This window comes from Sinocyclocheilus anshuiensis, unplaced genomic scaffold, assembly GCF_001515605.1.
Source record: "Sinocyclocheilus anshuiensis isolate Anshui unplaced genomic scaffold, SAMN03320099.WGS_v1.1 scaffold524, whole genome shotgun sequence".
Lineage (NCBI taxonomy): Eukaryota > Metazoa > Chordata > Actinopteri > Cypriniformes > Cyprinidae > Sinocyclocheilus > Sinocyclocheilus anshuiensis.
This window is the reverse complement of record NW_015555703.1, coordinates 3033224-3046650: the sequence shown is the minus strand read 5'-3', so window position 1 is coordinate 3046650 and position 13427 is coordinate 3033224. Positions and strand designations below refer to the sequence as shown.

The following is a 13427-nucleotide window of genomic DNA, read 5'->3' as shown; positions in this document are numbered from 1 at the left end:
TGTGTGTGTCTGTGTGTGTGTGTGTGTGTGTGTGTGTGTGTGCGTACATGCATGCGTGTGTGTGTTTGATAGACCCTAACATGATCAGAGTTGTTCTATGTGCAGTTATAACTTTTGACTTTCCATTGTATAACTTACAATGTCAAATTACAGCATTATATAGAATTCACCCTCGGTGGGAAAGAAAAAAACTTTCTCATGACAGAATATTGAGGAATAAGAATGGATAAATCAGGGAAACTACAGAAGGAGATGAAGGAATACCGTTGTGGCAGTAATGGCTTCTTCAAGCTTCCTCAGATGTTCTTTTGATGAAGGTCTGAGAGAGTCCAAATCCAGTTGATCTTTAATTATTCTCAGCTCAATATCAAGCTTTTCCAGATCATTCAGTAATGTCTGTGCACAGTTATCACACTCTGAAAAAAAAAATCACACTCACCGTTACGAAATAGCACAGGACAAGATAACAAAAGGAAATACTGAAAACAAAAATGAAACCCTGTGGTTTGTGTGAAAATCCTCTACCTTCACACTGCTCTTCTGTATTTGTGTCTTGGAGCTCCAGAGAATTCCTGCACACTATGAAAGACACAAGACATATTGTGAATGAAGTTATTCAGAGTTTACACAAGATTATTCAACCCTCCATTGCAACATCTATCTATCTATCTATCTATCTATCTATCTATCTATCTATCTATCTATCTATCTATCTATCTATCTATCCTTTTTACATTAGAACATTATTTTCATGGCAAATGGCAAATATGCACATTCCGAAATTTTCAACCAAATGTTCATTACTGTACAAAAAGTAATATTTGTTGTACTGCCGTTAATTTATTCTTGTTTTGATTTTTTTAAGTAAAAAACGAAATAAATAACTATTAATTTAAAAAAATACTAGGAATTGCAAAATAAATCCTCAAAAGCAAAACATCCATATGCATTATGATGTTTTTGAATATTTTTGCAGTTTGGCTTTGAGAAATGCTGGCTAATTTTTTGTTATCATTTTGAGTTGAAATGTGATATTCACCCACGAAGGGCTAAATGCATACAGTATAACGCACAAACAAACACAGACCTCCAGTCTTAGAGTCACACAGGTTTCCAGGACAGTTGCACAGACGACAGCGGCCACCGTAGAGCAGAGGATCGCCGTAATATCCTGGAGCACATCTGAGGAGACATGAGCATCTCTACAGTGCATGCATAACATCAAACAGATGCAGTGCTCCAAAATCACTTGTGAATCTCTTGTTTTGCTCTGTTATTACCAAATCTTGGATTCAATCTTTTTATCAACTTGTTATCTTTCAGTTAACACAGGTTTTGTATTTCTTTTTAGAACTGAGTGATCGTAGGCCTCACTGATCTGAACGTATGCACCTCAGTTTTTAAGTGAACAAAGCATTATTTGTGGATCGTTTGGGCAATGTTCACTCAAAAACTGAACATCCAGCTTCAGCAGAAAAACCCCTCTGGTTGACCAGAACCTGATCAGCATAAACCAGCCTGGACAAGCATTGAAATGCATGTTGGTCTAAACTTGTCTTTTGAGCAGAGATGTGAAGCCACAGACCACATAAGTGAGCTTTTACATAAATACTGCATAGAGGAAGCACACAGGGATATTAAGGAAAGTGAATCACTCACCTCTCGCATCTCTCGCCTGTGTAACCGTCTTTACACAGACACAGAAGTCTGCCATCGGTTTCAGTGCAGCCCAACGCAAAACTGCAGAAAGAGACGCCACATCATTAGTTAACAACATAGATGTTATTTTATTAGGTAAACTTCTATTTAAATGAATAGGGGGCACAACATCCATGTAACTAATGGATATCACCTGACTTCCCCAGCTGATTGATTACATTAAGAATTGCAATTATTATTATTTTTTTTTTGTATTACAGATTTTCTGAAATGTTATGTTTGAATATGCAAATGATGCATTATCCTAGGGGATATTGGACCGAGGGGTATTATTGAGATACTATTATGGTTTTTATTATTTTAAATCAGTTTTATTTTTATTTATTTTTCATTTTCATTTTAGTTAAAGTTTTATGTATAACAGATTGTCAGAGGTGAAATATACTGAGAAATTATAGTTAAATGAAAGAACTTTGTCAAACGTAAAAGCACTCAGACAAAGAAAAATATATATATACCCAAAAGAATAGTTCATCAAAAAAAAATAAAAAATATATTATTATGTACTCAATGCCAGGCTATCACCACATATTAGATTTTAATCTCAAATCTGTCCTGAAACCATTTAACTGAACTTGTATATAGGAATTGAGTTGTTCATAGACTGTACACTTTAGTTGTATTCAGCAATCAATAACTATAGCTTTAGTGATCAATGAAATATTTCTTAATGACCATACAATTTACACTGGAATTAATGCACTGGCTACACAAGTTCATCTACATATCAACATATTTGATTGACAAAAAAAACAAAAAAAAAAACAGCATATATTTTAAGTCATGACTCTGGTACTCTAGAGGTGTAAATAAAAGAGTAAGAATTAAGTGTTAATCACAGTCTACACTTTGTACAAAATAAGAGTATTCACTATAAAAAGTGATTTCAGAATTGTAAATAAAACAAAACAAAAAAAATATTGGAGTACATTTTACAAGGAAATACCATTTCATATCTACTTCAAAATTACACATTTAATTCAATGTGTTACTTGCCATTTTTTGGAATTATTTGTGAAATTACAAGCAACTTCTGAGTGAAAACTGATTCTACAGCACATTTTTGTTTCAGTGCAAGTACTTCACACCTATTTACACAATATAGAATTATGTAAGCTGAATGAAATTATATGCAAAAACTATATTCATCCACCATCACATTTCAATATTAACCCATTTTCATTCACACAAATGCATAGAATTTTTCTCGTTACCTGTGCATCGTCCACTGAAGGGATCTGGATGTGCTGTGCATCGTTGACCGCTGGATACTGAGCTCTCTGAGTCCACTCTGCCTGTTCTCTCTGATGCTGCGCGCTCCTGTGTTCGGGTCTGGGTCCCCCACAAACCAGCACAAGCAGGGCCCCGAGTGCAAGGGCCCTCAGTGCTGCACTCCGCCACGCCACTGATCCTGACATTCCCGTGTGAAATAACTCGTGTTGCGCTCAGGTACGCTCTTCTTAAAGAGGGAGAAAACGCCCCAGACCTCAGATGAACCAGGAAACTGAGTCACGCTTAGCTATGCAAAGAGGTTAGACATGTGCTGCACTGTAGTGTAGTGAAAAACACACACATTCACTCGAGAGAGACCCAAGCACTTTATCAGTGCATTACCAATAGCTGATTTGAACACTTTAGTTTAGGGAACAATTCTTACTTTGCTTATTAGCATGCATATTACTAGTATATTGGCTGTTTATTTGTACTTATAAAGCACATATTAATGCATTATTCTGCATGACCACATTTTAGATCATTTAAGCATACAGTACCTATGCTTAAAAACTACCTTACTAACTACTAATAAGCAGCGAACTAGGAGTTTATTGAGGCATACTTAATAGTTAGTTAATAGTGAGAATTGCTCTTCTAACAAAAGTGTGAACATTGCTTTAATCATTATTTGTTGGCCACACTTTAGTTTAGGGACCAATTCTCACTATTAATCAACAATTAACTATGACTTTTGCCTCAGTAAACGTTCAATGCTGCTTACTAATAGTTAGTAGGTAGTAATATTGTTTAATCCTTTATAACCTATTTGGCCACACTTTATTTTAAGGTCCAATTCTCGGTATTAACAAACCATTAACTAAGACTTTTGCCTCAATAAACTCCTAATTTGCTGCTTGATAATAGTTAGTAAGATAGTTGTTAAGATTAAGTATTTGGTAGGATTAGTTGCCATGCAGAATAAGACATTAATATGTGATTTATAAGTAATAATAAACAGCCAATATGTAAATAATAGGCATGCTAATAAGCAACTATATAGTGTCAATCGGTCCTTAAACTAAAGTGTTTTTTTTTTTTACAGAATTAATTTATTTTAATACAATAAATTAAGATGCTATTTTTTTAGTTAAGTGTGCCTAATGCATTAACTGAGGTATTGCATCACATTTTGTTATTATATTAAATTATTGGTGATACTAGGAAACACATATTCACAATAAACTATGACTTCTCCCTCAGTAATCTCCTGATTTGCTGCTTATTAATAGTTAGTAAGGTAGTTGTTAAGTTTAGGTATGGGTTAGGGTTAATGGATCTAAAATATGCAGAATAAGGCATTAATATGTGCTTTATAAGTACTAATAAACAGCCAATATACTAGTAATATGAATGCAAATAAGCAACTAGTTGGTCCTCAAACTAAAGTGTTACCTTATTTATTATTAATATTTTCTCTCATCTCCCCAAGAAGCTCTAATGGTTGCTATTATGTTGCTATTTCTTTCATTCGTCAGCTGTTTTAACATATCGTTGTTAGTAACTATGACAAACAGTGAGTGTTTAAGACACCGTCACACATTGATCAGAATGATTCACGTTTTTGTTTTCTCAGCTTCCACACCCAGTCTAGAGAAGTCACCACACGTTAGAAAACATGCCCTCCGGTTACAGACTTCACAGCTCTTCTCGTCTCTTTATGGGCACGTCACGAGAAACTAAGTGTGTGTGTGTGTGGCGGGAAGGATATGGATACAGACAGGACTCTGGAAATGCAATACATTCTCAGACATAATAAAGTTACAAAAGCTGTCAGTGTGGCGGTGCCTATTCGAAATGTATCCTTTAGGTGCTATATATAATACCTTCAAGATACTTGTATGCACCATTTAGGGTTAGGGTTAGGGTTCATTTTTATATTTAAAAATATATGCAATATCAAATTAAATATTTATACACACAGACACACACACACAGACACACACACACTCTCTCACTCACACACACACAATAAGCTTGTTTCCTCATGGGGACCTCAAAAATGTCCCCACAAGGTCAAAATTTACTAGTATTACTATCCTTGTGGGGACATTTGGTCCCCATAACGTGATAAATACCAGGTACACATACACACACACACACACTCACACACTCACTCACACACACCACACACACACACACACACTCACATATATATATATATATATATATATGAATGTGTGTGTGTGTGTGTTTGCCTATACAGACATGATTCTCCAAATGCAATAGAAAAGAGTCAAAGACTATGTATTTACAAGTGTATTCAAGTGGCCATGCCTCATTGTGTATGTTACCGCTTTCTTCTAACCTGACTGTACATCCGTTGTGTGTGTGATTCAGATATATTTTGTACTAGGTATCTTGAAATTACTGTGTGATATTAGTGTGCATGGGTGTGATTGGGCATGTCAGTGCAACAGACTGTAATTACGAAACCTAACCTGCAATTTCATACAAAAAAAAACATCAGTGTTTTGATCTACTCCATTCACCATTCTCACCATATTCATACAATTATTCAGATATTCCTTGGCTTTCAGATGAATTTAGGTAATAGCTGGTTTATAGGCTACATATATAAGAACCAGGGAACCCACGGGTGATTAAAAAGGACATGTTAAATAGCATTAAAAAGTCTTAAATATCAGTTATGGAAGTCTTCAATTAGAGAAAGAAGAACTTCACAAGATGTTTGTAATAAAAACTTATTTTGTGTTTGGCTTTTTTATTTTTTTGACTAAAATATATTTAAAATGTTTTGCTGAATATATGTTGTAAACCGCAAAGCTTGATGAAACATACTTTTGAAGTTGAAAATACATTTATTTTCAATCTTCAAACCAAAATATATTTTAAAATGTATTTCAGGGGCAAGAAAATAAATTTCCAGTCTTACAGTAGCCTATAAGGTTTTATTCATTATTTATTTTTATTCAAATGTGTTATATGTTCACAACAAATAAAGATTTTTTTTTTCTTCAACTGCGATTAATGTATTTTCATGGATTTCAATTTATGGAGAGCAAAATATATATTCGTTAAATGCTTTTTTTAAATATATATTTAAAAAATATAGCTTACAATAAATCAGCCAAAAATATAATGGTAGAATAATACATAGGCTTATAAATACTTTTTGAAACATATTTTAGCAACTATATATTTTTGGCTTATTTAGGATCCAGATGTGCAGGGAATGTACGGCTGATGTTCTGTAGAGGAGCTCCGGCAAACTTCATCATCTCATGCTTTCTTTGAAGGTTGTCACTATAAAGTCAGCTTCACCAACATGCACTTGTGCACTAGCGTGTTGTTTTACTGTTAACAGAGTAAATTGTTGAACTTGTTGTACTAAAGGCCAGTCAACATATTGTTTGCTCAAAATAAAACCAAAGTAAATCAATGTCACTCACAAGTCACAGTTTCCCCTGCGACCAACAGATGTCCTCATTTCCCGGTTCATTCAGTTATCAGTTAATAATCAGTTTCCATGGTAAACTATACTGGCCATACTTGGTTAAATCTGTAAAAAGTAAAAATCTGTCTAAAATACAGTTTGTTCTACTAAAGGCCAGTCAACATATTGTTTGCTCAAAATAAAACCAAAGTAAATCAATGTCACTCACAAGTCACAGTTTCCCCTGCGACCAACAGATGTCCTCATTTCCCGGTTCATTCAGTTATCAGTTAATAATCAGTTTCCATGGTAAACTATACTGGCCATACTTGGTTAAATCTGTCTAAGTAAAAATCTGTCTAAAATACAGTTTGTTCTGAGAATATCTAGGTCTGATACCAGACTGTGGTATGATTTATGTTTGATAAATGTCCCATATGTCTTTTTGGATCACAGTTTTTGGACTGTTTGTCCTTATATATATATGTTTTTTCCCCTATGCATGCAATGAAAAAGTATTTTCAGTCCAGCAGTAGCAGCGGGAACTGTTGACAATCACATGTTTTTTTTTTTCTCTCTAGTTGGTTTAGTTTTCAGCTAGTTTTATGGAAGACAGAATAAAGATTACATAGAAAATTACAAAACATCAGTTTTGATCATATTTTGAAGAATGATGGTAACAGTTGCTGGTAGCCATTGACTTCCACAGTAGGGGAAAATACCATGGACGTCAATGGCTACCAGCAACTGTTAAAATACAAATATCAGTAAAAATATCTTCTTTTTTGTTCAACAGCAGAAATAAACTCATATAGGTTTGGAAGAACACGAGGGTCAAAAAAATGAAGACAGAATTTTCATTTTTGGTCCCTATAACTATCCCTTTAAGTCAGACAATGTATGTTTGACATATGTTGTACAGTATGTCACATATATATATATATATATATATATATTTATTTTTTAGACTAATGAAACTGAGGCTGTAAAGGGACTGAAGTTCAGTGTGTTCAATGGATTGTACTGTTGTTTAACAACATGCTAATTGTCCAGCTTTGTTCTGTAATTATACTAGACATTAGTATATTGTGTATTAGTATTTTTTTTTATTTTACACGTTACAGCTTGAATGTGTCTTTTAATAGCATAGCACATGCGCGTTAAATTGCACGCTTCGTCTGAAACTGGATCAGTGGGTCATCAGTGTGTACTGTACCTGTCGCTCTCATACAGCATGTCCTCCACTAACTAATGAGGAAACGTCTGAAACACTCAACAGTGGAAGACCAAACTAAAGCAAGTCTATAGGAGCATTAAAAAGAAAAATAAATAAAGCTTGCATGTATAAGTAAAATGTTTATTATTTAACCTGTAAAGTTGATGTGTGACTATTTTTCTATGTGGATTAACTGGTGTACTGATATAATTCCTGAGGATGAAGATTTCGTCTATTTCAAAAGTGCTAATAGATGTTTTTACAAACTGAGCGATGAGTCAAAATAATTGTGTGTGGGAAATGACAGCATGCTAGAGATGCTGTAAAAGAGAGCGCAACTCAGAATACAATGGGACTAAAGCCTGTTGGTTAAGAGCAACAAAACCCACCGCAACACTTTCCTGAATAGTTTCCCAATATGCACTGCAGAATATTTAATCATCCATTAATATATTAATATTAATATCATGTGTTATGTTCCCCTGTGGTGAGAAAATAAAATGCACAATAAATCAATAGTTTTTCAGTTACTGTTGAAAAATGTAAAATGTGGTATTTGGGATAAGATGGTATTGGGGCCAAAGGCCATTCATTAAAAATATAAAAGGAGGAAGATGCAGAGTACTTCTACTGCAACAATTTCTGTTACTTGATCCAAAATATTTATGTAATAAATGACGATGAGAGGTAAATTATACTTATACTTAATTATACTTAAGCATTTTGTATAATATAACAGCTCCTACAATAGTGCCTTCAATAAAACATCACTCTAAGACAAAAAAAAAATCTCTAGAAAAATGCATAATGTCCTGACAAAAAAAAACAACAACAACAACCCTAAAACACAATGTAATTCATAATTCAAAATATGGGTAAAACACCTTTAAAAAAACAATGCAGAAAATCCCTTCATATTAACAAGATGCATTGGGCTGAATTTTCTTAGAATGTATGCAAATCATGAATATTGTTATATGAATTAGTAGGCTTTAAGTCAGTATTAACACTTTGTGCAGTAAAGTATGCTGCTGTATTTTTCTTGTTCAGTGCTGTTCATCTAAAACATTATATCAGACAAATAATAAAACAAAATGACAGTGTGCGTGTGTGTGTGTGTGTGTGTGTGTGTGTGTGTGTGTGTGTGTGTGTGTGTGTGTGTGCATGCATGTGCATGTTAGTCACTTTCACACCTGCGTCACAATACAGTCTCATTTTGCAATGTGTTGCAATGATTGTAGGTCGAGTAGAATAACAAGAGCACAATAGAATCTGCTGATTCAGATGATATCAGTTATGTAATTATAATGCATTATATAATGTGAATCACTTATATTTTTGCATAGATATACACTACCAGTCAAAAGTTTTTGAACAGTAATATTTTAATGTTTTTTAAATAATTCACTTCTGCTCACCAAGCCTGCATTTATTTGATCTAAAATACAGCAAACTCAGTAATATTCTGAAATATTTTTACTATTTTCACATGATCTTCAGAAATCATTCTAATATGCTGCTTTGCTGCTTGAGACACATTTCTGATTATTATTATTAATATTCATATTTAAAACAGTTGAGTACATTTTGTTTTCAGGATTCTTTGATGAATAGAAAGATCCAAAGATCAGCATTTATCTGAAATAAAAAGCTTTTGTAACATTATAGGAAGGATGCTTTAAATTGATCAAAAGTGATGATAGAGACATTTCTAATGTTACAAAAGATTTCTATTTCAGATAAATGCTGTTTTTATGAACTTTCTATTCATCAAAGAAACCTGAAAAAATGATACTCAGCTGTTTTCAACATAATAATAATAATAATAATAATAATAATAATAATAATAATAATAATAATAATAATCAGAAATGTTTCTTGAGCAGCAAATCAGCATTTTAGAATGATTTCTGAAGATCATGTGACACTGAAGACTGGAGTAATGATGCTGAAAAATCAGCTTTGAAATCACTGGAATAAATTACATTTTAAAATATATTCAAATAGAAAGCAGTTATTTTAAATAGTAAAAATATATTAGAATATAATGGAAATGTATTTAGGAATTTCTAACTAACCGTGTGTTGCAACACTCTCCAGAATCCCAAAATGTGTTGGCAAACATTTAATTGTGAATTTTATCTGTATTTGTGAACATAGCCATTATTACAGGCCCTTTTCATCACAGTTTAGTTTTTTCTCTTCTGTTTGTGTCTATAGGAACGATGGAAAATAATTGGATAGCCTACGCTTGACACAGCTTCTGGAAAACGTGGTGTAGGAGATAAATGTTCAGGGACTACTTGCCAAAGCAAGGTCAGTCTTTAAAGTCTTTTGAAAGTCTTCAGTGATGACTCAGAGGAAACTTACTCTTATAAACCATAGGCCCACATGATGTGTGAGCAAACTGAACATGATCGAGAGCAAAATGCTCAGTTGGACACATTTTCAGCTTTTTTCACCATTTATCACCTAAACTAAAATTAAAAACCTTACGCTTTAGAGCTGTTGTCTGTATCGCAATTCAAGTTCACCGTTCTGATTACGATTTAATTGTTTTACTGTTTGAAACACTGAGAAATCTGCCAATAAATCAGTGTAAATGCTGTAGATATATAGCGGTTTCATGCAGCCAAACAATAAGTAGCATGCATTTTATTTGTGATTTAAATATAGTTCAGAAGTTCTGAAATTAAAATTTACTCTGCAGGTTGTCACTAATGCAATACAAATATAAACAGATGCTATTACTTACAGTACACGGTAAAAAAAATAAAAATAAAAAACCTGTTTAAAAAAAAAAAAAAAAAAAACATTTGGCAGATGTGGTTGCCAGAATAATTTTTTTTTTAAATACCATAAAAAATGTAAACATATTTACAGAACAGCCTAAAACAATTACAGTATAAAACTGTAATTTACAAAACAAGAAGATTTCATTTTAAACCAGTAAATTCAACAACGCACACTGTTGCTAAAATCTCTTTCTGAAAGGAAAACTTGAAATCGCATCATATGACCCCTTTAACATATACAGACAACCACCATAATAATGCAGCTGGTCAAAGAGCAAGCTACATTAAGATTAATGAAGAATGAATCATAAGCAGCTTTTACACACGCTAAAGCATTTTTACAGAAGGTGCACAGAGTCATTCATGCAAACACAAAACACCATCATGGTACTGAAACACACGTGACACTTAAATAATACAATAAACATTCATTAAACAGCAGAAGATGTAACAGCACAAAAAAACAAATGTGCAGAACTGGTAACAAAAACTATTAAGAAACATGATTATTTAAACAAATACCTTCAAATGTGAAATGTCATGCAGGGAATTCTGGGAAAGTCAGTTTACAGTTTTTGAAAAATATTTTTTTTATATCTGAAATACTTCATTTGTTTACCTGCATGTGACCATTAACCAATATCAGAGAACCGAGAACATGCAAATATGTTGTTACATGGTTGAAATATTAACTTTAAATCTCAGTGGGACTTCAAGTAAATATTTTAGGTTGACTGTAAATGATTTGATCTTTTTTTACTTATAAAACTGTACAATTGACAGCATTTTACTGTAAAATCGCATGAAATGTCTGGTTAGATCTTTTACAGTTTTCCTCTGTATATAGTACAGGAACTTACTGTTAACCTATTAACATTTTCTGTAGCATTTGTAATATTTTACAGTTAAAATTACACTATTTTTTTTACAGTGTAATTACTGTTACTGATTAATTACATAATGTAGTCAGTGATGTAATCTATATCAATCATTTTAGGTAACATATTCTGACTACTTTTGGATTACTTTTTTTTTGGTATATTCCATATATATATTCCTTTCCTTGTTATCAACATGAAATGCAGCAAACAGTAAACATTACATTACTTCACTGGGGTAAATGAAAGAAGTGGGTTTATTATTAACAAAATCATAAAAATACAAAAAAAAAAAAATAAATCTCAGGGGGACTTCAAGTAAATATCTGGGAATCCCTGCATCACATGAACAAACATTAATAAACATGAAAACAGAAATGACATGGTCAAAGTCTTCCAGTTTTTAAATATTTATGTCAGTTATATATCAGCAGTGTTTAGTAACTTTCATAATTATTCGTCTGAATCGTCTCATAAATGATCTAATTGCCTAAGAGGTGCTTTTGTCTCCAAATACAACACATGAATCACAAATTACTTTACATGACATTTGCATGGCCAGTCTATATTGTGAATATTCAACGCTAACTTATATGACACAATTTTTTTTAGAAAGACAAGAAAAACAAAAAAATTAGGGAGAATCAATAAATTATAAATAATTGACTGCCATTGTGTGAATAATCCGTAATCATGTAATCCATACAAAATAACTGTAATCTGATTAAAATGTAATTTAATCTAATTACAAGTACTTAATTTTTGGGTAACACTTTATTTTAAGGTGTCCATGTTACACGTTACATGTACGTACTATTATAATAACAATTAATTATGCATAATTACATGCAAGGAACCCTAAACCAAACCCAAATCCTAACCTTAACCATATAGTACATACATGTAGTTAATTAATATTACTCAGTACTTAAATGTATAATTACACTGTAACCTTAAAATAAAGTGTAACCTATTTTTGGAATCTGATTATGTAATCCAGATTACATGTACTCAGTTGCTACCAGCACTGAATATAAACGCTGTCAGAATAATCAGTGCTAAAATGGGAGAAAGGCATTAAAACAAATTCACGCTTAGATTTTCCGGGACGGCTGTCACAGTTTGAGTATGTAAGACACTGGAAAAGTACAAGCTGTGCAAAAGCTAATACTGCCAAATGCCTGAATTTAACCTACATTTTTGCCTGTTTCAATCATGTGATCACTGTGGAGCTACTGTGACACTTACAGCTGTTCCAGGGTAAGATGAGCAAAAATAAACATACATTTTCCATATTTCCAAATCAGATATTTATTACATGCCGGTGTGAGAGCATCATTTCAACTTTAAGGTACTGTACCTTTTATGGAGATACTCTCAAAATCTGTTCAAATAACAAGGTGTTTCTCTTTTTATCTATTAGATAATTTAGTGTGTTTGTGAATTATTAGAACTCACGATGAACAAATGAGAGAGACAAATATATTCGCTGTTGAGGTTTGCACTAACTGAGTACAGACGCCTTAACTGTGCTACAAATCTGTTTCAGCTCATCATCTGACAAACTAAATGATAAGCCACTCTCACAATCACATTATAAAATGTAAAACACATTTCCATGGTAACCAGTTTTCCTATGTCCTGATTTCCCGTAGCGTGTGTATGAGTTTGTGTGTGTGTGTGTGTGTGTGTGTGTGTGTGTGGGAGGGGGAGCATTGGGGCAGAGAGAGCGAGAGAAAGAGCGAGAGAGAGAGAGAAATGGGGGCGGGTGAGTGCGAGAGATGAGGCAATATGTGATGGTAAAATACCACATTCACTGTTATAGAGCACAGTACCAGTGTAACAGGTATCACAAACTGCACCGCATTACACCATTCATCTGCGCATCGAGAAAAAACAGGCTGGGTTTTGCTAGAATTTCACATTTAATAGCCTGAGAAGATTTAGAAGTCTCATTTTTGGATGTTTGAAAAGGATTTCATGATCTTTGTCAAGAGAAACATGGCAGAACACTTCCAAGAAAAGGATACAAGGCTTCGAAAAAGACATGCAGCCTTCTGATAAACAGGACTGTATTTTTTAAAACATTATTTTTTAATCACAAAAAGTTTCTTTACGGAGTGCAACAGGCAGGACTGACAAACCTCGTG

The 13427-nt window shown here is 33.1% G+C and overlaps 1 protein-coding gene across 1 annotated transcript in view; it reads right to left on the bottom strand.

Annotated features, from left to right (window-relative positions):
- LOC107671659 (laminin subunit alpha-3-like) overlaps window positions 1-3162 on the bottom strand; it is a 16931-nt gene extending 13769 nt beyond the window's left edge. The window contains exons 1-5 of the mRNA XM_016464565.1: window positions 2934-3162; window positions 1660-1760; window positions 1088-1182; window positions 526-579; window positions 265-416 (exon numbers count right to left, since the gene is read on the bottom strand). Coding sequence (XP_016320051.1) covers window positions 265-416; window positions 526-579; window positions 1088-1182; window positions 1660-1760; window positions 2934-3137 — 606 coding nt within the window. The 5' untranslated portion in view covers window positions 3138-3162. The remainder of the gene's footprint in view (window positions 1-264; window positions 417-525; window positions 580-1087; window positions 1183-1659; window positions 1761-2933) is intronic.
- Window positions 3163-13427: the final 10265 nt, after the last annotated feature.